At 38.6% G+C, this 27,649-nt stretch overlaps 1 protein-coding gene across 1 annotated transcript; it reads right to left on the minus strand.

Moving 5' to 3' along the window:
• Window positions 1–1,169: 1,169 nt before the first annotated feature.
• Window positions 1,170–27,504, minus strand: LOC311300300 (NACHT, LRR and PYD domains-containing protein 12-like). Its single transcript, XM_084424527.1, has 9 exons — window positions 27,279–27,504; window positions 26,245–26,316; window positions 22,850–22,966; window positions 21,150–21,209; window positions 19,277–21,070; window positions 6,913–7,086; window positions 2,758–2,931; window positions 2,363–2,536; window positions 1,170–1,846 (listed from the first exon to the last, which is right to left on the minus strand). The coding sequence occupies exons 2-9, from the start codon at window positions 26,292–26,294 to the stop codon at window positions 1,834–1,836; spliced, it is 2,556 nt and encodes an 851-aa protein (XP_084280653.1). The 5' UTR covers window positions 26,295–26,316; window positions 27,279–27,504; the 3' UTR covers window positions 1,170–1,833.
• Between the last annotated feature and the right edge of the window lie 145 nt (window positions 27,505–27,649).

Genomic DNA, 27,649 nt, shown 5'->3' on the forward strand with positions numbered 1-27,649 from the left:
CCTGTGACACATCAATACAAACATCACCAACTAGTGTGAGATCACCCAAATATTTCGCAATTGCGCGTGGAAACAAGCGCGGAATTGAGAGGAGCGTTCGTTACCTTGCACGTAGAGAGCACTCTTAAGAGCTAAGATCGATCGTTATCGGGAGACTCAGCCCAGAGCGTTTTCCCAACGGCGGAGCTAATGTTAGTTGATAGATTACGAACACATCTTCCTTTTTTAGGAATGACTTAAGTGCAGTTCTTTGCTCTTTTCTCAAAGAAAAACTTAACTCTAAGTCCTCCAGAGTCATGGCCAAAGCCGATTTGAAAGACTGTTCTCCAGCAGCAGCCGCCATTCTTTGTTTTCAAGTAGCAGGGAACCATCGAAACTCTGTCGTCATTATGTTAAGCCCGCCCCGCCTACTCTATACACAATGTGATTGGCCTGACCCAATTTAGGTTTTTACAGCTCTAAAGTCAACGGAAAGCTGGAAATTTCCATCAATGGCGGGTGAAATAGTTAATAGAGAGTCATGAAAAAAAATATTACAATAATAGATTACCACAAATGAAAGAAGTAATAGAATAGAACAGAGATAATAGAATTGAGACAAGCATTAATATAGTTAATTTGACAGATAAACCTCACATTGAAAGATCTAGTTAGGTCTTTCTATCTCTCCATCCAGACATTAATGCTGTACCTCAGATCAGTTGATTTCACTGGTTTGTCCAGAATGGCCACTCTTCATGGACATACAGCTGGACTCTGAGTTTCATCTCTGACGGCTGAATCAACTTATAATAGAATACATTTAATCATTCATATACAAGATTTAATGGGGAGTTGGCTATAGATTAAAGACAGCATTTGGAATGTAAATTCTGCAACTGAAAATGAAAACATGATTAACCATTTTATTACTGAAAGGTGTCCATAGATTATGAATTCAAATTTAAAAAAATAGATTTTCATTAAACATTTAAAAGTGGTGATGCATCATTGCTTTTAAATAAAAAATAAATAAAAGACAATAGATGATTTAATTGTGAATGTTACTATAATCAAAGGCATTTGAATATGTTTGGTGGGCTGAATGAAATCATTAATTAAATATTATATATGGAGATGTTTGTAGTAGAGCGTTTGCAGTATACATGTCAAAACAAAACAAAACAAACAAAAGTCAAGTCACCTTTATTTATTTTTTTTTTTACAATACAGATGTTTTCAAAGCAGCTTTACAGAGATAAGAGGAAAATAAAGTTTGTTTCTGCTGTACAGCAGATCTAGAAGAAAATACTGTCATAGTCCAGCTTAAGTAAGTTCAGTGTTGATTCATTTCTGTTGTAAAAAACAGTTATTAATTTAGCTAATTTATTTATACAGCCACTCTGGAGAAAACGGTGATGTCATCGTCCAGCTCAGTTCAGTTCTCATATAATGGTGTCAATGCAGATCAATAATATTGTTGAATATTAAGTGTCTCCAACTAAGCAAGCCAGAGGCGACAGTGCAGGAACTCAAACTCCATCAGTGATAGAATGGAGAAGAAAACCTTGGCAGAAACCAGACTCAGTCACTCAGTTCTCCTTATGATTCAGGCATTACAGGTCAGAGGTCAGATTGGATCTGAACATTCAGAATATTTATCCAGTTCATCTGGTTGAAGGTTTCCTGGTTTGACTTTGGATGAAGGATTGGATCATTCTGTAAGTTACACAAATACACGTGTGTGTGTGATGATCACTGTGGGTTTGTGTCTGTTGATTCTGTTGAATGTGATTGTGTCTGTAGAGGCTCTTTATTCTCCATCAGCTGATCCAGAGAAGGTCAGACTAACATTTATAACCTGTAACTAAAACACAGTCAAATGTGTGCGACATTATTGCATTATCAACTTTAGAACAACTAAAATAAACTACTTAAATGATTAAGTGAGAGATTATAATATAATACTGTGATACACGATTGTTAAAGCTGTTTTTAAACATTCAGATTTTGATTTTAAGTCACCGTGAATGATGACCCTTGACCCTTATCTATAATCCTGTATGACTCTTTCTGTGTCATTGGCTCAGTTTTATTTATGATAAAGAAACTAGCGATAAATATTTACCATTATCTTTTATTGCAATTGACATTCTCTCAAAATACATAATTTAGCAATAAAAAGATAATAATAAAAGCAAAAAAAAAGAAACTTGAAGATATTTAATTGTTACTATAAACTATTATAAAATAAATAAATGAATCAAACTCTTATTAAACATGTATAAAATGTGTAATTCACCATCACAAGGAAAGTAAACTAAGAGGAAACTAAATTAACTTTCAATTAAAATATGAACAGTTCTCAATCATCACTACTCACTCAAGCGTCTCCAGTTTATAATGTGGATCCTCCTTCAGATCAGAGAGCAGCTTCACATCTGAGTCTCTTAGATTATTTCCATACAGATTCAGTTCTCTCAGGTGTGAGGGGTTTGATCTCAGAGCTGAAGTCAGAGCAGCACAGCCTTCATCTGTAACACCACAATTACTCAACCTGTAGAGAACAATGACACTCTTCAGTCTCTCAGTTCAGGATAACCAGCGATGATAACCCTAACCCTTTAATACTGTAAAATGATGTCAGACACATTGGAAAGAATGTGCTTGAAAATAAAAGTAACATTCCCATTAGTAAATTCACAATATTTTTTTTTGTATGGCATTCATTATTTACTGTACCTTTAAAATAGAGGAGTACATTTTATACAAACGTACCACAGTATTTCCAGTTTACAGTGAGGATCCTGCAGTAGATCAGAAAGCTGCTTGACTCCAGAATATCCTACTTTATTCCTTGACAGACTCAGTTCTCTCAGGTGTGAGGGGTTTGATCTGAGAGCTGAAGTCAGAGCAGCACAACCTTCATCTGTAACACCACAATCCCACAACCTGTAGAGAACAATGAAACTCTTCAGTCTCTCAGTTCAGGATCTACAGCTCAGATCAGCAGGAACTTCACAATCAAAAACTTAAGGTTCAGACCCACTGCTGGTATTTCAAAGAGGGGAAGCTAATTTTGGCCTACATCATAAAAATTGTCCATTTATTTATACGTAAATTCTACGTTCCTTTTCAAGAAAATGCTCTGTGACCCTGTCGTACCAACTAGGTGTTTAGAGTTAGCTATAATTGTATAAATGTAACAATATAATAAAGGTATAAATAATAATATAATAAAGTATAATAATACTACTACTAATAATATATTTTGTAATTATATTAATAATATTTTTTTAATTGTTACTAATAATAATATGACAAATATAATAAGTAATAATATAATAAAGGTATAAATGTATAATTGTGTGAAATGTATTATGAAAATTGGCTAGCAATTTCGACAAGCAAATACCAAGAAATAGGTTGCAGCAGTTTGTCTTTCAACTACACTTGCAAAATCCGCGATGGGACTGAGCTTGAATAGCTTCAGCATCAGCGACTTTTTATTGTATGAAATCGCTGTCAATCAAAAGGAGATGCAACCTTTAAACAAACCCTCCAATCATCACGCAGAAGCCCGGTGTCCAGGCCAGCCCACTCCCCATTCACTCCAGAGACGCTGAGCGTCCAGGGGCGGGACATAATCGCAGCATTTATCCAATGACCGTCTAGTTTCAAAGCACTGAATAAAACTGTTCAAAGCAGGCCCATTGAAGTCAATGGAAGCTGGTGTAAGGATGGACTTTTACTAAGACTGAATTCAAGAATTTGAACCTGCAATAAAACAAATTAAACCCACTAATCTTTAGAAGAGATCTATGGGACAGAGAGCACAACACAACTTCTCCAATCTCATCTCTTCCCCCCATGCTGAGTTCCTGACCCCTCACACTATCTTCTCCCCTCCAGGTCTCATTCAGTCATGCAAAACACACACACCTACTGTCTCCAGTTGTTTTATGAGAGGTCAAAATAAATACTTCTGGTGCGAATGGTAAAGAAGTTTAATTCCCGCAGCAGCAGAACAGTCAGAAAAAAGAAAACAATGCCTGTTCTTCTGATGTGGGAAGATGCCCCAATAAAGATAATAGATAACCATTTGTGTTTATCCCCCAAACTCAGGCGTGACCACTTTGGGCACGAGAAAGGGTCCAGCAAAAGCTGAATAAACAGTTGGGTGCTAGATGTTTATTGTTCTTTTGTTCCACTTGGGTATTTAAAGGGAATTGGCAAATCACTCAAGGAAGCATCTGTAAACAGAACTTCCCACACTGTTGCTGTGTGTCTCTATTGCCAGGTATGCTGACTCTTTGAAACTATTTTTGATATTGCATTTTGAATGATGTCTCTATTATATGCTGATCAGTTGTGTATTATGTATTCTTTTTAATTCTTTTTATTTGATGCTTAATTCTGCCTGGCAAAAATAAATGTTAACCTTGATTTATTCTGCATTCTTCTGAAATCATTCTTTCCAGTAGATTAAAAGTGTAGTCTGGTGTTTCCGCAAATCTTTGTCCAGGATAGATCAAACTGAAGGCACTTTGAATGGACCATGGGGCACATCTTAGGAAGACCTTCTGATTTCTGACTATTCCCTGACTTAACATGTTGTACTCTGCAACTATTATAAAAAATTACACCTATGGGTCTGTAGTGAGTGGCTGCGTAGGGTAAAATAATTGCACTGCATCCTCTGAATATTTCAGAACTGGCTAGTTTGTGATCGTGAGTGCACATTCGCGACGTGGCGTCTCAAAGTGACACTAGGTCCATAATGAACGAATATTTGAAATGATGAGATGCCCAGAATAATCTTTGGTCTAAATTAAATCACAACTAATCCGAGGATCAGCTGTTAAGATATATAAAAAAAAAAAAAAAAAAAAAACAGTCACTTAAATTTGGAGTCAGATTAAATTATTCATGGAGTCAGAGTTAAAATTGGAAATCAACTGTTTAATAAATTAAAATGATTTTTCCAGAAGCGCCCGAAAAGACATACACGCTGAATTCCCTTCGAACCAAGACACCGGACACCGTCTTTGGGCTGGTGATTGGAGCTTACACTGGGCTTCAACAGGGAAATGCACTGTGACGCTACGGGAATGTATGAGAAGGAAATCCCGTCAACCGACCTGCTGTATGTAGCTGATTCTGAATGAACTCGTCTTTGAGATGAACGTTTTCTAACGCATTTTTAGTCAATAAAATGTTAACACAATAGTATATATTTGACCATAAATTTTTTGACATTATAGGCGAAGCCGAGCTTCCCTTGCAGTCTTAAAGAAATCCCCACTGGTGTATGGTGACCAGTAAATGATACCAGCAGTTACGAGTCTACAGAAACTTGCTCACATAATAGCGAGTAGTGATTCTACAAGGGTTTGCAGCAACCTCGGTCTGGCGTCTGTGTGTATGGTGACCAGAAAATGGTACCAGCAGTTACGAGTCTACAGAAACTTGCTCACATAATAGCGAGTAGTGATTCTACACAGGTTTGCAGCAACAAACAAAACTGGTGAGAGTGTGCACAGCTATTAGTCATCCACACCGTTTAAATTGATTGTTACGGGGCATATAGCTTTAATTAATCTAGGCTGGTGTCCAAAGAAAAATTAGGATTGCCTTTCGTCTGTCACTAGCCACTGTTTTTCCTGGGTTTAATCAGTCTGTTTTACTTTTTATTTCTTTGGATGTGCATGTGTTTGTGTGGTTGTCTTGGGGATCTGCTACCACCGTTCTGTAATGATCTGGACTTAGGTGGGCCTAGGATGGAGTCCTGCTAGTGGTAGCTTGTTAATTTAAATGTTTTGTTTGTTTTGTTTTTTTGTTTTCTTTATCTGTTTGGCAATCATTATACTCCAATATACGGCCTATAGGCATTGTGCAATCTCCTTTGGGGACAGTGACTATTTTGCAATGTTCACTAGTGTGAAGTGTGAAATGCTGTGCTAGTGTATGTATGCACGGCCGATTTGGTTTGAAGTTTCTCTTGCAGTGTTGGAGTGTGTGTATGTGAACAGTATCTATTTATTCGACTTTATTCACTGTAGTCTAGGTATTGTTAGACTTATATCCTGTAACTCATTTACTATGAGACTTTTATTCACTGTGATTTATTTACTGTAGAATTGTTCACTGTTACCTACGGGGAACATTTGTCTGCTCTGATTGCCAATCAGTGCATTATTGTGTCTAGTGTTTAATAAAATGATATTTGAGTACATCAGTCCCATTTCTGTTCCTTAATTGGATACAACCTGCCTAAATAGTTTAAAGGGGAGCGCTGTTTGGGTTTTCTAGTTTAGATATTCAAATTGTGTGCGTAGGAGCGCCCCCTAGGGGTCACACGTGTTACATATGTTACATAAACTTACCATAGTGATAACAGTAAATTATGCATAATTACATGCAACTAACCCTCAACCAAATCCTAATCCTACCCTAACCCTATAAGTACATGTAGTTGCTTAATATTACTCAGTATTTAAATATATAATTACACTGTAACAATGACATCTTAAAATAAAGTGTAACTGAATATTCATTTTTTTATGCAAATACCCCAAAATCATCAACATATTATGAACACGGCTGTCACATCTTTACATCATCCAGTCATGTTTAATCTATCATTAATATCAGGGTTTCTCAAACTCTGTCCTGGAGGGCCACTGTCCTGCACAGTTTAGCTCCAACCCTGATCAAACAGGGCTGGACAGTGGCGCTCCAGGACCGAGTTTGAGAAACCCTGATTAATATTGTAAAATGATGTCAGACACATTGGAAAGAATCTAAAGAAAATAAAAGCAACATTCCCATTAGTAATTCCATAGTAGAATTTTTTTTTTTTTTTTTTTGTATGGCAGTCATTATTTACCATTAAAATAGAGGACTATGTTGGGACATTTTATACAATCTTACCTGAGTATCTCCAGTTTACAGTGAGGATCCTGCAGTAGATCAGAAAGCTGCTTGACTCCAGAATCTCCTACTTTATTCTCAGACAGATCCAGTTCTCTCAGGTGTGAGGGGTTTGATCTCAGAGCTGAAGTCAGAGCAGCACAACCTTCATCTGTAACACCACAATCACTCAACCTGTAGAGAACAATGACACTCTTCAGTCTCTCAGTTCAGGAAACACTGATATAAATGATAAGATTCACTAGATACCACATGTCCTAAACAAACAGTTTCCCAAATCAGGATTTTTCAAAGACAGTGGTCAACAGCATGTGGCAAATCACACTGGGTATAATTCTCCTTCTGCTACTTCCCCTTTTAAATCTACACATGGAGTGCTACTATGACCCCTAGTGTCTAGGATGAACATAGCCCCCAGAAAAAGATAGCCTGCCTTGTAACAGGCTGTGACTGTACTTTTTTTTAATGAAAATACTTTTCATATTATATTCAGAATTTGGTATAAAAAACATACAAAACAATGGTGGGCAGTTCTTATCTTTATGTTTAATAAGCACATTGCATTATCTTCGTGAAAAATGTAACCTTCAATTTACACTTTAAGGCCATTTCGCGACTTCAGTCTATATATTGTTTAGTTTATGTTGTTTAAAAGGATATCATATAGACCAGTGGTTCTCAAACTTTTTAGAGTGACATGCTTAAGGCTTTTAACATCTTTTTGCGTACCTCCTCTCTGCAGTCACACCTTTTTCAGTAAGGGACAATATTTTTTAGGGCTGGGAGAAAAAAATCGATATCGTATCGGCACCCAAATATCGTGCTAATATTGAATCCGGAGATAGGTGTATCGTCCCAGCTCTAATATTTTTCCAGTGCATTTTCTACCTTTACAGATACCTTTAGAAAATAAATAATGCTTTAGATAAATACAAATTTCAATAGAGAAATATGCAATGATGGTAAAAACAAAGTGATGCTTTTACATTTTAAATTAAAACTGCCAGTAGGTGGTGGCAAGTCCCATGTGCATACTATCCGCCCTATCTGCCCTAAATAGTATTGACAATTACTAATGTCACATACTATTTAGGATGGATAGTATGTACATTGGGACGCAGGCACTGTCTTTATGAGTGAGTCATCGAGTCATTCATTCATTCAGTAACAAAGTAAGTGACTGTAATTATGAATAAATCATTGAATCATTGATTCAAAGCCACGGATTGGTTCACCAACACTGCTGCGGATTTCGGAGCTATTATTTTGTTGCAAAAAATACTGACAATACTGTGTTTAAAATGAACATCACTTAATATTGACTGCACATCATATTTTTGACATTATTGATACTGCTTTCAATCGTAATGCAATAGAAACAAACACAAAAAAACCTGCCTAGTGCCTACCTACAGCACTGACGGTGGACTTGCGGTCAGGAATAGAGCAGCTGCGGACGAATGTTTTTTTTTTTTTTTTTGAGCGCTGCTGACCTATTCTTTCACGCGCACACACAATATGACATCACACTCTGCGCATATGTTTTACAACATAATTTAACATATAAATAGTCCTAACACATTTTTGGACCTTTAACCCATTAATGGACCCATTAACACCTGAACGCCCCCCTTTGGAACGTCCAATTTCCAGTTTTTGTGCGGCACATCTGTTTCCTCGCTTCCCTGGGCTAACTAACGATATCAATCGCGAAGGATTATACAGAGTTGACAGAAAAATGTTACACATGCCGTAGCAGATGAATACAACTAAGAACTAAAGCTCCGCCTCACCCAGTACCGGACCTGGTTGAAAACACTCATGCATCTAGCTGGCAGAGTGCTAAAACCGCCCTAAACACGGTCGAGCTGGACTAATTTATCTATGGAGGTATTTTGTCATGTCAGATGTATTAATAATGCCATCAGAATGCAACCAAAGCAAGATAGCAATAAGTAGATGGCTATAAATAATTGTAAATCATACAAAATAAATGCCATGATCATGCCATGATGACTAGATTTTATACAGGGGTTACTATAATGATTTTGTTTCTCCTTGGAATTTTTATTGAGACTTCGTAGCCCAGCCACTTTTCTGGTATCGGGTGGTCTTCTGTAGGTCTTGTGTTCACGAGGTTTCTTATAGAATTGGCTGATCGATTGCTGATCTATTGCTCCTGTCTGCCTCGCTGCCTGCTGTGAGTGTGTTTGCCTCGGTGCTGTAAGCTCCATCTTAGCCTCGTATTTCCTTGTTTTGAACCATCATTTACTACAATTTCTAGTTGTTTATACTACTACTAAATACAGCTTACCCAACATCTCAGATTAACCTGACATCGCTAGCTTCCGTTACTACTAGCACAACACGCTAGTAATTCGCTAGCCTGTTAACTCGCCACCTGTGCGCTCAGCTATTTTTATTTATTTATTTTTCTCTCGCTTGCCCGTGCCTTTAAGTTCATAAAAAGCTCAGGTGAGTAAGAATCACTCAACAAACACGGTGAGTAATGTCTTGTCCTGTTATTGTCACCTGCACTTCATGTCACATGTTTAGCATAGCCTTCTCTGTTGGCAATATAGGATTTATATGTGATAAATGCAAGGAGACAGTTAGGCTGACAGAGAAGATTTCAGAACTAGAAACACGCATCCAAACTTTAATTGAGGATAGTAAGAGTGCTAGAGCTTCAGATACTATTTTGGATGCGCCTAGCATAGTGAACTCTTTACATGATGTGGTTCCAGCTGAAGTAGAGCCCATGCAGCCGGGCAAATGGGTGACAGTGAGGGATCGCTCTAGTCGCGGATCAAAAAAACACTCTTCCGTTCCGATTACCATAACAAATCGATTTGCCCCGCTCAGTGAAACACCCACTGAGAGTTCTGTTGATTGTGCCCTAGTTATTGGCGATTCTATTACACGGAAGTGAAAATAGAGACACCAACCACCATAGTCACATGTTTGCCGGGAGCCAGACTGCCTGACATCAAAGCAAATTTAGAAGTGCTGGCTAATGCTAATCATAAATTCTCTAAGATCATTATTCACGTCGGCACTAATGATGTTCGACTCCGGCAGTCGGAGATCACCAAAATTAATATTAAAGAGGTGTGTGAACTCGCAAGTACGATGTCAGGCACTGTAATTTGCTCTGGCCCCCTTCCTGTTCGCAGGAGTGATGAGATAGTCAGTAGATTGTGTTCTCTTAACGGTTGGCTGTCTAAGTGGTGTCCGCAAAATAATATAGAATTTATAGACAATTGGAAAAGTTTTTGGGGCAAACCTGACCTGTTGAAAAGAGATGGTATTCATCCCTCCTGGGATGGTGCTGCTCTTATCTCTAGTAATATGGCACATAGTCTTAGAGCTCAAACATGACAATCTGGGGCTCAGGTCAGGAAGCAGACAGACTGGCTTAACCGACCGTCTGCTAGCGGCACCGAGGTCAGATAAATCCCATCAGATAGAGCCTCTTTCACCTAGCTATCATCATATAGAGACTGTGTCTGTTCCCCGAATTTGGAAATCCAAAAAACGTTTTAACCCATCTATGGTTAAAAATTTAATTGATGTTCAACAAATAAAAAACAGCTATAATACAGATGAGCAAATGCTAAAGCTTGGGTTGCTGAATATTCGATCGCTTACTTCAAAAGCACTCATTGTTAATGATATGATTTCAGATAATAATATAGATGTGCTGTGTTTGACAGAAACCTGGCTAAAACCAAACGATTACATTACTTTAAATGAGTCCACCCCGCAAGATTACTGTTATAAACATGAGCCTTGTCTGAAACGCAAAGGGGGAGGAGTTGCTGTAATTTATAGTAATATTTTCAAAACCACTAAGAAATCAAGTTTTAAATATAATTCTTTTGAAGTGTTAGTACTTAATGTAAAAATATATAGTATAAATCAGGGCCGGAGTGGGGCCACTTTTCAGCCCGGGAGTTTCAGGCCCAAGACCGGCCCACTTTTTCCATGGTGGAATTCCAAATTAGCACTTTTTCTAAATTGGATAAATGAAGCAACAGTTCAGCTCTTACTGTTGTGTAGTTTGTATTAATACCATGGGTTAACATATAATGTAAACGTTAAATAATAATTCACTTAGACTTTATAAGAAGCAATTGCGACTTTTGCACACAATTCTGACTTTATATTTCACAATTCTGACTTTATAACGCGACTTTATATCACAATTCTGACTCTATATCTTGCAGTTGTGACTTTATAAGCAACTGCAACTTTATTTCACGCAGTTCTGACTTTATTTCTTGCAATTCTGACTTTATAAGAAGCAATTGCGACTTTATTTCACACAATTCTGACTTTATATCTCGCAATTCTGACTTTATAACACACAATTGCGACTTTATTTCACACAATTCTGACTATATATCTTGCAGTTCTGACTTTATAAGCAATTGCGACTTTATTTCACGCAGTTCTGACTTTATATCTTGCAATTCTGACTTTATAAGCAGCAATTGCGACTATTTCACGCAGTTCTGACTTTATATCTTGCAATTCTGACTTTATAAGCAGCAATTGCGACTATTTCACACAATTCTGAATTTATATCTCGCAATTCTGACTTTATAACACACAATTGCGACTTTATATCACGCAATTCTGACTTTATATCTCGCAATTCTGACTTTATAACACGCAATTGCGACTTTATTTCACGCAATTTTGACTTCATATGTCGCAATTCTGAGAAATAAAGTCACAATTCCGAGGTGTAAACTCGCAATTGTGAGATAAAAAGTTGCAATTATCTTTTAAAATGTTTTATTCTGTGGCGAAAACAAAGCTTCCAAACCTCCTGGCCTCTTCCTCCCATCCATCCTCCCTGACGCGTTACTGCAGGGCCGGCCCAGCTATCGGTAGGCCCCGGCGGTGCCGCGGTAGCCTACCTGAGAAAACGTTTTGGAAAAGACGGACTACGGACCCAACCAACTCTATGGGGAGGGGAGAACTCCCTCACATGGTACAACCCATGCAGAGGCTGCGCACTGCGGTGTCAGAATGCGAAACGTGTGTAGCCTATGTAACTAACGTGACATTGAAATGTGAAAAAAAAAAAAAAAAAAAAAAAAAATCCTCGACCGGCCCAAAAGTGAAGCGGCCCACCGGGAATTCGCCCGATTCTCCCGATTACCCACTCCGGGCCTGGTATAAATGATAAATCACGCTTGAGATTTATGCTGGCTACTGTATACAGGCCACCAGGGCACCATAAAGATTTCATCAAAGAATTTGCGGACTTTCTATCAGAATTAATTGTAGGGTAAATGCCTCTGGGTTAATGCGAATTAGCTCAAGGATATAGGGAATTTTAGAAATATTAATAATCATAACTCATGGTCATAATTCATAAATCGCATATGCATTTACTTTATCAATTATAGGAAATGTAACTGGTCTTGTCATCCGTTATTCGTCCAGTGAATAAATGTAAGACTATCACAGTTAAGAAGAAGTATTCCTGTTTACAAAACTCCAAGAAAGTTTATCTTCTGGCCACGAAGATAAAGCCTTTTTGGGTTTATAAATTAAAACTACTCAAGGTAGTCTATAGCCTAACATAGAGCCTGTAGCTTTATAGATCTTTTCAATTTCATTGACTTCATAAAAAGCGGGTTTTCAAACACAGAGACAGTTAAAAGTATAAATGGGTTTATTAATAAAATGGCACACGCTAGAGATTATAAGCTACAAATATAAACGTACGTAAAATGCAAACAATAAAACAAACAAACATTTAAACAAACATGACGTGATCGGAATGAATGAAAGAAAGAAAGAAAGAAAGAAAGAAAGAAAGAAAGAAAGAAAGAAATATAGAGATAAGAGATAGAGGGTAACTTAATTCACAGACCTAAAAGCTAGACACCAGGAATCAGCTGGTAGAGAGATCAAAAGATACTTGCAAGTCTGTTCTCTGTTCAGGTGAGGCTGAGACAGCATCTTCCGGTGTCGCGGGAAGCTTGAACGGCTCACTGAATTTAACGTTACCGAGAAAATTCAGATCGTTTCCCTTTTGGAGGGGAAAGGCACGTATGAGCTTAGTTGCAAAGACCGGCAGCTTCTACATGACGCGAGGGCATGCGTCCCCGAGGCCAAAGCAAGGCCTGTCCCGCTGGTTCCGCTGGGAGGAGGAGAGCTGCACGTGGAGGTCAGAGCGATCGAAGAGAGAAGAGAGCCATCGATGAGAGAAGAGAGAGAGGAAACTGAAGGTTTGGACTTTTATCAGTGTCCCAGGTACCGTCCCCTTCTTCGTGGGGGACGAATCAGATGTCGAGATTTTTCCTGGCGGGAAGATCCCTTTGTTTGTCTGAAACAGTCTCCTGGCTCGGGTTACAGTGTCGATTGACTTAAACCTTTCGGTTCCAGAAATATGAAGTGTGTAAACAATATATATTACTGCATTCTGCTATTGGAATTTGACTCTGTTAGATTGAGAGAATTTCAGAGATATCAAACGCATCACATGAAGGTTGTAGAAATGCAACGTTACAGGAGATATCCAGAATTACACACATTTAAAGTTGTGATTACCACATGACAAAATCATAGACACCCCAATATGACATGGTCATAACAAAAGGCACCTCAGAAATATATCAACATTTTGGTAATGTCTTATGTGGGAAAGTCAATGAAAAATCTGTGTGTGTGTGGTGCGTTTGGGATGTGACTCGCTTGGAATGTTTGCCTTTTCCTGGGTCGTAAAGTTTTATGGTCTGGGGTAGGGTTACAAACCATGATTCTATTTGAGACCCTAAATTGGGAGAAACATCCTTTCGATAAACACTTACAATTCAAAACTACACGCTAGAAAACCAAACCTCTATTATTAGGTAAAACTAATCACACATGCATATAGGAATGTACATACATTAGAAAATAAAATAAAAGTTATTTCTGTTATTCTTAGTTATGCACAAAGGGTGTTTGTATGTGTGTGTGGAATGTCACGAGGCTGTAAAGTCGGGGGATACGAGTCACATGGGTGTACCAGCCAAACTGGCGCTGGCAAATTGGTCCTCGTGGGGCAATTATTAACCAGCAAGGACAAAGACGATGTGTTTTGCCATCACATGATCTACTTAATGCGAAAAGCAGATGTCATTGTTGCTACATAATATTGACTGCAGATAAAGTACTAATTGTTGGTGATTTTAATATACACATAGATAATGAAAAAGATGCATTGGGATTGGCATTTAAAGACATTGTAAACTCTATTGGAGTTAGACAACACGTGTCAGGACCTACTCGTTGTCGTAATCATACTCTAGATCTAATATTATCACATGGAATAGATGTTGATGCCGTTGAAATTCTGTAGCAGAGCGATGACATCTCAGATCATTATCTAGTCTCGTGTAAATTACATTTAGCCAAGGCTGCAAAGCCGACTCCGTGTTTCAAATATGTTAGACCTATCACTTCTGCCACTAAAGATTGCTTTATCAATAATCTTCCTGATCAGTTTCATCATCTCAGCATCCCAGATGGCTTAGAAGAACTCGATATTGCAACATATACTTTTAACTCTCTCTTTTCCAGCACTTTAGACACAGTTGCTCCGTTGTGCTTAAAGAAGATTAAAGAAAATAGTCCAACGCCGTGGTACAACGAGCACACTCGGGCCCTTAAGAGAGCAGCCAGAAAAATGGAGCGAAACTGGAAGAAAACAAAACTAGAGGTATTTCGCATTTCGTGGAAAGAGAGCTCGATTGCTTACAGAGAGGCCTTAAAAGCTGCTAGATCTGCTTATTTTTCAAACCTATTAGAAGAAAATAAACATAATCCTAGGTATTTATTTGAAACGGTGGCTAAACTAACGAAAAAGAAAGCTTCAACCCCAGAAGTTTCCAAGCAACACAGCAGTAATGACTTTATGAACTTCTTCACTTATAAGATTGATAATATCAGGGAGAAAATTATAACTATGCAACCGTCTACTACAGTATCGCATCAGGCAGTGCATTGTAGTCTCCCTGAGGAAAAATTTGATTCGTTCGTTATTATAGAAGAGGAAGAATTTACTATACTCATTAAATCATCTAAATCTACAACATGTATGTTAGACCCTATACCGACTAAGCTACTGAAAGAGATGCTTCCAGAGGTCATAGATCCTCTTCTTAATATCATTAATTCATCTTTGTCTCTAGGATACGTACCAAAAACCTTTAAGCTGGCTTTGATTAAACCGCTTGTTAAAAAAAACGCAACTTGATCCTACAGAATTAGTCAATTACAGGCCGATCTCGAATCTACCTTTTCTGTCAAAGATATTAGAAAAAGCAGTGTCTTCACAACTGTGTTCCTTTCTTGAAAGAAATTATATCTGCAAAGATTTCCAGTCAGGATTTAGACCGTACCATAGTACCGAGACTGCTCTCGTTAGAGTCACAAATGATTTGCTCTTATCATCCGATCGTGGTTGTGTCTCGCTATTAGTGTTACTCGATCTTAGTGCTGCATTTGACACTATCGACCACAACATTCTTTTAAATAGACTCGAAAATTATGTTGGCATTAGTGGAATTGCACTAGCATGGTTATATCATACTTATCTGACCGTTATCAGTTTGTAGCAGTAAATTAAGAGATGTCTTATCGATCACAAGTTCAGTATGGCGTACCACAAGGCTCAGTACTAGGACCGCTGCTGTTCACTCTGTACATGCTACCATTAGGAGATATCATTAGGAAGCATGGCATTAGCTTTCACTGTTATGCCGACGATATTCAGCTGTATATTTCTTCAAAACCTAACGAAACTTACCAATTCACAAAATTAACGGAATGCATTGCTGATATAAAAAATTGGATGACTAGTAATTTCCTACTACTTAATTCTGAAAAAACAGAGATTCTAATTATTGGACAAAAAACTTCCTCACGTAATAACCTAGAATACTGTCTAACACTTGATGGCTGCTCTGTTAAGTCTTCGTTGTCGGTTAGGAACCTGGGTGTGCTCTTTGATACCAATCTTTCATTTGAAAGTCACGTGTCTAGTATCTGTAAAACCGCATTTTTCCATCTTAAAAATATATCTAGATTACGCCATATGCTCTCATTGACAAATGCGGAACAATTAGTTCATGCGTTAATGACCTCAAGGCTAGATTATTGTAATGCTCTACTGGGTGGTTGTCCTGCACGCTTAATAAACTACAGCTAGTTCAAAACGCAGCAGCTCGAGTTCTTACCAGAACTAAGAAGTATGACCATATTAGCACAGTTCTGTCAACACTGCACTGGCTGCCTATTAAACATCGCATCAATTTTAAAATATTGCTGATTACTTACAAAGCACTAAATGGTTTAGCTCCGCAGTACTTGAGCGAGGTCTTAACGCATTATAGTCCTTCACGTCTATTGCGATCTCAAAATTCTGGCCAGTTGATAATACCTAGAATATCAAAATCGACTGCTGGCGGCAGATCCTTCTCCTATTTAGCACCAAAACTTTGGATAATGGAATTGATAAAATAAAATAAAATTCTGTATCAAAAATTATAAGGAAACGCCAGTACTTTGTTTAGGCTTGGTTTGTAGGGAATTCCAAACCTGCGCACATATATTCAAATGCACATAACTACAGAACCAATTCTTAATGCGCATGTGACTGCCATCAGCGTTTCTCACTGGTTCGCGTTTAAAGTCTGTGTAGAGAGAATGGTGTCATCTTAGCGGCCCCAAATTTAATAACAAATGATCGTTGCGACGGAAGCGAATCAATCAAAACTAACTTTAGCTGGAAAATAACTTTATTAAAGAACCGCTATAAAGCCAAAACAATCTCTGTTACCTTAAATTATACGTTTATCTCTGTAAAGCTGCTTTAAAACAATCTACATTGTTAAAAGCGCTTTATAAATGAAGATGACTTGACTTGACTTGACTTGACTTCACGAAATGAAAAGAACAAACATACGGTCGTTTCGGTGGTTTCTTCAAATGTAAAGCTTTTAACCACAGGCGAAGGGAGGCCGGCGAGACACTGGCTGCGTGGCGTGTCCGTTTTTATTTCAACTCCCATGTTAACAGGTTAGAGCTTGCACACTGCCTGCGTGACACGCGCGTCTCAGGTGCGGCTCGATCCACGCGGAAAACACATGCATGCTAGAAATAGAATCGATGCCTATTTTTCACACGACGCAAGCGTTTTGGAAGCGTTTCCAGGCAAAATAGAATAGGAAAATATGTTTGTATGTCATTTTGACATGAATACATATTAATAAATGACATTTTGATGTTTGAAAGTTTAGGTTTTGACATGAATGCAGATAGCCTATAAATGTAATTAAATATTTTTTTTTTTCGATTTTCAAATATTGCACCTGTCAGTACAGAACGAAAAATTCTGTAGCCTATTTTGCCATCAATACTGCCGACGTTGTCTTTGCTGCTATATATTTATGTTTAACATTAAGTATAGGCCTTCCACAACTCTCTCCCCATATGTAGAATATATCACCAATGAGGCTTATCATATGTCACCTAGCAGCAGCAGCACCGCATCAGACACGTTTCTGGTGTGCAAAGACCTTTTTTTTTTTTACAGTCTATGGCAAAGACATAGAAAACGCCACGCAACAGAAACGGCACGCAGCCAGTGTGTCGCTGGCCTCATTCTTCGGCGGGGGGTAAAGGTCGTAGGGCGCCTGATGATTAAAATGTCAATGATTTTGATGATTAAAACACTCCTGCTCCAAGTAGATCTTTCTTTTGTACCCGTTATTATGATAACCTCTAACTGCACAAACAATCCCGGTCTTCCTCGAAGCCATACCGATGAGTTAGTTGTTACGAACACTTGTTTGATTAACCGCTACGGTGAAAAGTGAGTTAGCTCGCCAGTGACCGGAAGTGCCTGACCGGAAGTCTCGCACAAAATACCGTCAACTGGCTGCGTCCATATTTCCGTAAAAAATAAGGTGAATAATGTCACAACAATTGAAAGTTCGCAAAGACCCGCCCCCTTTAGTTACTGTTGCTATGTCCAACAAGCCACACCGCTCTCACGCCACATCATGTTCTCACGCAGTGAAAAATACATGGCGGAGCAGACAACACACTGACAACGCACTGACAGACAGGACAGACCAGGCTACTTTTGATGTAAAACACAAAGTCTCACCCTTCAAATTTGGTCATTTTTGAAAGAAATTTAAACAATAAATACTGTTTAATGTGTCTGACAGATCGCTCTAGCCTCAGTTAAAGCTGCTCGTGAACCGATCATCTCTTCCTTCTAGTTAATTTATAGCATCAAATAAACACGAATGAACATCAGAAAGATGTTGTTTTAACCACGGAAAGATGTCAGTACACGCCATTATTCGAGTTCAAATCCGCTTTGTCGGACAAAAATGGAGGATGGCGGATTATGATTGGTCAGATCACCTGTCAATCAAATTCCCTGCGAAAGGTCAATTCCCCACGGTAGAGAAAATGACTGAAATTTCACTACATCTTTTTATGAGTAACAATTAATCTTAGTTTGGTGTTTATTTTTCATGGACTCTCAGGATTCATTGAAATAAAAACAAGATAACTTGCCTGAATTAGGTCCTGAATTAAACAGCCATTCACCATGCAGTTGATGATGTCCAGTTTGCCGCTTTGTTCACGGTCATTTCACGATCAATTCACGGTCGATGCTGCGTTCATCTCTCTCTCTCTCTCTCTCTCTCTCTCTCTCTCTCTCTCTCTCTCTCTCAAAACAAAACATTTTACACAATTTACACAGATTTTACGGATTTATGCAGTTTACACGGGTCATCCAACTGAATTGGAATTGGAATTTTATTTTCTTGGGCGGGCCGCCCATGTAAACCTTATGAATGGGATACCCTGTATATTATTTTTGTAGAGAAACAAGCAACGTTGAGACTTAAATAATTAAATGAGTATTAAATCATGTTTAATTCAAATTCAGAGTACTTATTTATTCTTACGGAGCCTGGTTGATTTAATTTACCCCTATATGTTAATTAATGTATTAATAATCAAACATGTACTAACATGTTGTTAAGGCTTCTGTTATTCATGTGTGAATCCTTATTACTCTCTATTACTCTCTATAGCTCTACATTGGTTTATGATTAGTTCATATCTTCGCAAATCATGAGTTCATGTTGAAATAACTATTAATTCAGAGATTAGTACATGATTACAATAATATACTGTTATTGTAAAGGGTTACCTGAGATATATATGAATTTCTCATTTTACAGTATTGCTTTGGTACGGGAAACTTGTGCTAAACTCATAAATATGATCATGTTTTATCAGTGTAATGATTGTTGTCAGAGTGACTTACTGAACTGATCTGGATTCTTTAAACACAGGCATCAGCTTCTGAAGAACTTCATCTGCTGTATTTCGTGGTCCAATAAACTGTTTTAGATCAAAAACATCCATCTTCTGCTCTGATGTCAGCAACACATAAACCAGAGCTGACCACTGCGAAGAGGAAAGTTTGTTTTTTCTTATTTCTCCAGATTTCAGATAACGTTGGATCTCCTGCATCAGTGAATCATCACCCAGTTCATTCAGACAGTGGAACAGATTGATGGATCTCTCTGGAGAGCGATTCTCCCAGATCTCCTGTTTGATGTACTGAAGTGTTTCCTCTTTGTTGTAGGAGCAGCTTCCAGTCTGTGTCAGTAGTTCTCGTAAGAGAGCCTGATTGGACTCCAATGAAAGACCCAGAAGGAAACGCAGGAAAAGGTCCAGATGTCCATTCTTACTCTGTAAAGCCTCATCCACAGCTTTCTGATGCAGCTCAGATAATGAAGGATATTTCATCTGGTTTAAGATTTTAGAAAATAAACTTTGTTTGGTTTTGTCAAACACATTTCTGTTCTCATTTGTAAAGTGAATGTGTGCATATAGAGCTGCTAGATGTTCCTGGATGCTCAGATGAACAAAGCAGAAGACTTTCCCCTGATACAAGCCCAACTCCTCTCTGAAGATCTGAGTGCACAATCCTGAGTACACTGATGCTTCTGTCACATCAATGCCACACTCGCTCAGGTCTTCCTCATAGAAGATCAGGTTGCCTTTCACAAGCTGCTGGAAAGCCAGTTTCCCCAGTTTGAGAATCATGTCTTCATCTTTCACTCTCTTCTCATAGTCCTTCTCATGTTTGATGTTGGTCTGAATGATCAGGAAGTGTGTGTACATCTGAGTGAGAGTCTTGGGAATCTCTCCTCTCTCTGCTTCACTCAACATCTCCTCTAGAACAGTGGCTGAGATCCAGCAGAACACTGGGATGTGGCACATGATGTGGAGGCTCCTCGAGGACTTCAGGTGTGTGATGATTGTATTGGCCAGACTCTGATCACTGATTCTCTTCCTGAAGTATTCCTCCTTCTGTGGCTCATGGAAGCCTCGTACCTCTGTCACTCGATGGACACACTCAGAGGGGACGAGATCCACTGCTGCTGGTCTGGAGGTGATCCAGATGAGAGCAGATGGAAGCAGATTCCCCTCAATGAGGTTCATCAGCAGCTCGTCCACTGAGGCTGATTCAGATATATCACACAGTTTCACTTCACTCTTAAAGTTCAGAGACAGACGACACTCATCCAGACCGTCAAAGATGAACAACACTTTATATTCATCACTGGATATTTCCATTTCTGTTGTTTCAGGGAAAAAGACATGAAGAAGATCTGAAAGACTGAGTGTTTTGTCCTTCATCAAGTTGATCTCTCTGAAAGGAAGTGGAAATATGAGCTGGACGTCCTGATTCTCTTTCCCTTCAGCCCAGTCCACAATGAACTTATGCACAGAGACTGTTTTCCCAATGCCAGCGACTCCCTTTGTCAGCACAGTTCTGATGGGTTTGTCTTGTCCAGGTAAAGGTCTAAAGATGTCACTGCATTTGATTGGTGTGTCCTCTGTTGCTGCTCTCCTGGATTGTGTCTCAATCTGTCTCACCTCATGCTCATAATTGATCTCTCCACTTTCACTCTCTGTGATGTAGAGCTCTGTGTAGATCTCATTCAGGAGTGTTGGGTTTCCCTGCTTTGCTGTTCCTTCATACAGACACTGAAACTTCTTCAGCAGATCTGATTTAAATGTGCTTTGGACAAGCTGAGAATCACGACTAAGAGAATAAATGATTAGATAACAACATAAAGTAGTAAAAGTGATAGTAAAATATATTTTTGACAGAAATGTTGTACCTCAGATTAGATGACATGTGTCTTCCCCTAAATGTTCCTCGAGTGTCCATAGACTGTTCACTTATTATAGACAAACATGGACAGAACAGAGACAATACAACAGAGTCAAGAAAACAGAGACAAGAATTTATATAGAGTCATTTTGTGTTGCCTCAACCAGAGGTCCCTGGACAAACATGTTAATTTTGAGTTATTTTCCTGGTGAAATAAATAATAAATGAAGAAGAAACTAAATATTCATCCATGACATTGGCTGGGTTAAGGCTGAATCCCAATTCTCTGTCTTACCCCTTCCCCTTACCCCTTCCCCTTAGTTTTGCACGTTCACGTGAGAGTAAGGGCTATCCCAATTCTCATTTTGATCAAGGGGTAGGGCTAAGGGGAAGGGGTAGATACCCCTTAAAACCAAGAATTTTCGCGAGCTTACTTGAAACCAAGGGGTACCCAGAATGCACTGCGCAACCGGCAACAAAGGCGGGCATACCATCAAGAAAGTCTCATTTTCGGCTTAAATGATTGATTGAAAAATTATGACAGTCGTGTTTTGTACTCTACACAGTCATGTACATATATATTTGCAACCATGTTGTTAACTGAAACGTTTTTAAACGTTTTTAAAAATCGCTGGTCTGCTACGCTAGGCTATGCTAACGATACATTGCTGGTTTGCACAATCAGTCCCGCATTTCTCTGACTAATGTCCGGGATTCGGCTTTTGTTTTCTACAGTCGCCTTTCATTATGTGTAACGTTTCATTATTTGATACTGACACGTATGTGCCAGCTTTGCAGGTCATGTATTCAGCTTCAAACGGATCCCGACTGATACGAAAACACAGGAATTTAAGCAATGCTAAAACGCACATAAACCGATCACTTGTTTAGCGTTCATGTACGTTAAACACTACATTCAGATTCACCGATTTGAATGAATTCAGTCCGGTTGAAACAACACTCTGTGCATAATGAATAGCGACGGCAGAAAGCAAAAGCCGAATCCCGGACATTTTGGGTGATCCCGAAATCCAGGCGACATGTCCAGGAAAAAGATACGTGCTTTACATATTGTAACGCGTTGTGTTAGGAGGGAAACAAAATAAGGATAGCTCGCAGCTGAAGTATTAGGCCAGACAGACTCACGCAGGCGATTATTCACTCACAATTTATTGACAAATCAAACTCCTGCAACTGTCTGCCACACGCTCCACCTTGACTTCCACAGTGTAACTCAATAAAACAAAGCAAGAATAATGAGCATCAACACAGAAATGACCCACATACATGGGGTTGTTCGAGTCGCACGGCACAATACCATTACAGCCCGTTCAACAGAGAGCGCGCAGCTATTAAAGGGGCCATACTTATTTCCACTCGTTACAATATACTGTCCTGTATCACACAGGGACGCCGGAGTATGATGTATGATGACGTAACCAAGTGGCGTCTCATTTCATAGGGGTATGTTTTCAACCCTAGCGCTTACCACTCGGTTTCGAGGGACAAGGGCTAGGGGTAAGACGAAGGGGTAGGGGTAGGGGAAGGGGTAAGACAGAGAATTGGGATTCAGCCTAACTCAAGAAGTCTTAAAGATATCTTAAAATCCTTTTAGGTTTCTGTTCTTAAAAAAAAAAAAATTGTTTTGGCATCTTCCCTTTTAAGGCTCTATATGGTTCAATCCCAGAGATCTATCAAATGTTGTACCTCAGATCAGTTGATGTGTGTTTCCCCTCAAATTTCATTGGCTGATCCATAGACGCGTCACTCTTCATGGACACACAGCTGGACTCCGGTGAATTTGATCTGTCACCCTTAAACTGACTTAAATTAAACAAAGGTATTAAAATAGAGATAATACAATAGGGTAGTCAATAGAATATAGGGTAACACTTTTTAGTTACACATTACTATATGCAATTACTATAGTAATAACACTAAATTATGCTAAATTACAAGTAACTAATCCAAAACCAAACACAAACATTACTCTATAGTAAGTTGTCTTTAATATGATAAAGACAACGTATGGAAGGCATATTTTGATAAGATTATACGAATGAAAATGAAAACCTAAATAATCATTTAATTATTGAAAAGGGTCCACAAGTTGTAATTGTAATGAATCATCAGAATCAGTCAGGTCCATTTGCAACAGGTTTATTTATAGAATAGTCGACAGGAAAAGGTCAGGCACGGGTAGAATAGACAGAGCAGGGCAGGCAAAGACGAGGTGATAGTCCAGGCAAGGGTTCAGAGGCAGGCAAAACAGAATCCAGATACAAGGCAGAGGGTCAATAGGCAGGCGGCAGGCAACGAGAAGATCAGATCAGATGGTAACAAGCGCCACTTTAATTTACAGCCCGCAGGAGTTACACTTACCCTGTAACTACACAGAACAAGGGGGTAACAAGCGCCACTTTAATTTACAGCCCGCAGGAGTTACACTTACCCTGTAACTACACAGAACAAGGGGGTAACAAGCGCCACTTTAATTTACAGCCCGCAGGAGTTACACTTACCCTGTAACTACACAGAACAAGGGGGTAACAAGCGCCACTTTAATTTACAGCCCGCGGGAGTTACACTTACCCTGTAACTACACAGAACAAGGGGGTAACAAGCGCCACTTTAATTTACAGCCCGCGGGAGTTACACTTACCCTGTAACTACACAGAACAAGGGGGTAACAAGCGCCACTTTAATTTACAGCCCGCAGGAGTTACACTTACCCTGTAACTACACAGAACAAGGGGGTAACAAGCGCCACTTTAATTTACAGCCCGCAGGAGTTACACTTACCCTGTAACTACACAGAACAAGGGGGTAACAAGCGCCACTTTAATTTACAGCCCGCAGGAGTTACACTTACCCTGTAACTACACAGAACAAGGGGGTAACAAGCTCCACTTTAATTTACAGCCCGGAGGAGTTACACTTACCCTGTAACTACACAGAACAAGGGGGTAACAAGCGCCACTTTAATTTACAGCCCGCGGGAGTTACACTTACCCTGTAACTACACAGAACAAGGGGGTAACAAGCGCCACTTTAATTTACAGCCCGCAGGAGTTACACTTACCCTGTAACTACACAGAACAAGGGGGTAACAAGCGGCACTTTAATTTACAGCCCACAGGAGTTACACTTACCCTGTAACTACACAGAACAAGGGGGTAACAAGCGGCACTTTAATTTACAGCCCGTAGGAGTTACACTTACCCTGTAACTACACAGAACAAGGGGGTAACAAGCTCCACTTTAATTTACAGCCCACAGGAGTTACACTTACCCTGTAACTACACAGAACAAGGGGGTAACAAGCGGCACTTTAATTTACAGCCCGCAGGAGTTACACTTACCCTGTAACTACACAGAACAAGGGGGTAACAAGCGCCACTTTAATTTACAGCCCGCAGGAGTTACACTTACCCTGTAACTACACAGAACAAGGGGGTAACAAGCGCCACTTTAATTTACAGCCCACAGGAGTTACACTTACCCTGTAACTACACAGAACAAGGGGGTAACAAGCTCCACTTTAATTTACAGCCCGCAGGAGTTACACTTACCCTGTAACTACACAGAACAAGGGGGTAACAAGCGCCACTTTAATTTACAGCCCACAGGAGTTACACTTACCCTGTAACTACACAGAACAAGGGGGTAACAAGCTCCACTTTAATTTACAGCCCGCAGGAGTTACACTTACCCTGTAACTACACAGAACAAGGGGGTAACAAGCGCCACTTTAATTTACAGCCCGCAGGAGTTACACTTACCCTGTAACTACACAGAACAAGGGGGTAACAAGCTCCACTTTAATTTACAGCCCGCAGGAGTTACACTTACCCTGTAACTACACAGAACAAGGGGGTAACAAGCGCCACTTTAATTTACAGCCCGCAGGAGTTACACTTACCCTGTAACTACACAGAACAAGGGGGTAACAAGCTCCACTTTAATTTACAGCCCACAGGAGTTACACTTACCCTGTAAATTCACAGTTGAAACGGGTAACAAACACTACTTACTATGTAACAATACGAAACAACACTATTTGCACAGTAATTACAGAGAAAGGTAGGCTACTCTTATAAAAAAAATATATATAATTTAATTACACAGTATATTTGCCCTGACATTTAAGTGTCATTGCAATACAATGTGATAAGGTAAGTACTACATGGTACGTTCTAAATTAAAGTCATAGCAGAAATTTTTTTTTTAGGGCTAAACGTTAAGTAGTTTAGTAAGAAAAGCCAATAAATAGCATTGCCAATGTTTTTCGAAATCAGCTGTTTATAAAATTGTTTCAGATTAAATTTTGATCATACTGTGCTTACATACAGCCATATATATATATATATATATATATATATTAATTTACAACCCACAGATGTCAAAATTACCCTGTAACTACATTGCTCAAGAACATATTTTTCCAGAAATGTGATAAAAACTTTTATATACAACAGACGTACAATTTTCGCCTGGAATATATTAACAGAATAAGTACCTGTTAGTTTTAAAATAATTACATTATAAAAAATTTGCTTGTATATCTGGTTGTACCCCTTTATTACCCAAAACTTAACATATTGTTCCCTTATACCTACACGGAGGTACACTATAATTACAGAAACGTACACCGTAATTTCGGTTTACTTACGAAGTTCTTTGCAGGTTGTATATCTGCTTGTTACCCCTTTATTACCCAAAACTTAACGTATTGTTCCCTTATACCTACACAGAAGTACACTATAATTACAGAAACGTACACCGTAATTTCGGTTTACTTACGCAGTTGTTTGCGGGTCGTAATATAAAGTGTTACCGAAGGTTGTCTATTAAGACAGTATGTTGTAGAGTGATGAGACTGTCCAAGGATAATGTCATATATCATCTAGCTGTCTACTGTATCTGTGTGTCTCTGGACAGTGTTTAAAGAACCTGAGTGGCTCCAACCACTGTATATCCCACACCAGAATATGATAGAGACAACAGATCACTATACCAACCCTGGCAAACACACACAACACCCTGTTATGTGCAGAAAATGAATCTTCTATAACATTAAGATCATCAGAAGATTGAAGTACCTGAATCCTGGAGAAGAATCTCCATGTCTGAATGTGTGTGTGTCGTCCATGATTCATCCAGTCTTCATGAAGCTGCTCGGGTAAGAGATCAGAAACACTCATTCACACACACTCAAATACAATACATTACAAAATTATTTGCACATTTCCAATGTTATTTTTAAACCATCTTGATTATGTTTATTATGAAGAAATTTATAAATAACACTGTTATTTTCTCTCATGAATGATGTTAAAATATTACAATGGGACTTGCAAGAATTTGATGGAGAGACATATAAAATATTACATCTTGTGTACTAGTATAAAAATAACAACCTGGTGGAAAAAAATATGAAGAATTTGCAGGACAATAAAATAACAAATTAATTAAAAAAGAGCATTATGCTTCTGATTTAGGGATCATGTAAATGAATGTTAAAATGACAAAACTTGCAGGTTCACTAGTTTAATCCTTTTCAAAAGATTGTGCTGAATTTCAATTGGCAAATGTCACTTCCCCCATCCATGTTAACATTTTAGCATCATTATATGTCTATAAGCAATAGAAATATCATGGCTGAGCGGACAATGTACATCTACTGAAGCCAGAAATGCTGCAATAAATGGAGTTATAAGCTCACAAACTGTTCAAGTGGCCATAGCGAGCAATATTTGTTCAATATCTTTTTTTTTAAACTTATTTAATTTTCAAAAAGGTTTCCTTTTGTTTACATTTTCTTTAAATGCTTAATTAAACTGCTTAAATCATTCACAGAATAAATTCAAACAATGTAATCTGATGTCCATGTTTGCTCATCTGATGTTATTCTGGTATTGAGGCAGGTTGTAACAGAACTCTTTATACTGGACATTAATTTACATAGACAGTTATAATCAAACTATATGTCCAACAAAGACAGTAAGGATATGAATAACAAGATCAAGAACTTCATATTATGTTATGAACTGTAAGTACTGTATGTTACTTTAAGTATTTCTGGTTACTTCAGGTAATGCAGAAGTCACTTCAAGCGTCTCACCTGAAGACTTACCTTAATCAAAATCTAAGGTTATAGACACAGATTCTCAAAAAGTTCCTGACTTTCCATCAAGATCATGTAAATCCCTGCATAAGCAACTGTAAATATCACTATTATACACTTTAATGCTCTTTAAAAAAAATAAATAAATTTAACAACTCTCATATTAATTCCGAGAGTAAAATGGAGTCTGTAAAATGTGGAAATATTTTCACTTTCATTCGTACGCTTTGAGAGTGAGAACGGCTTGACTTTTAAAGGGAGCAAGAGGGGAACAACCGCGCCCTCAACATGTTGGGACAGGAGCTCTGCAATATCTGTCTTAAAATCAGCTCTTGTATCTCCTCTCTGTTCTGCCCAAGAAAACTTTGACATGTTTATAT

Source organism: Rutilus rutilus, assembly GCF_951802725.1.
Source record: "Rutilus rutilus genome assembly, chromosome: 11".
NCBI classification, from domain to species: Eukaryota; Metazoa; Chordata; class Actinopteri; order Cypriniformes; family Leuciscidae; genus Rutilus; species Rutilus rutilus.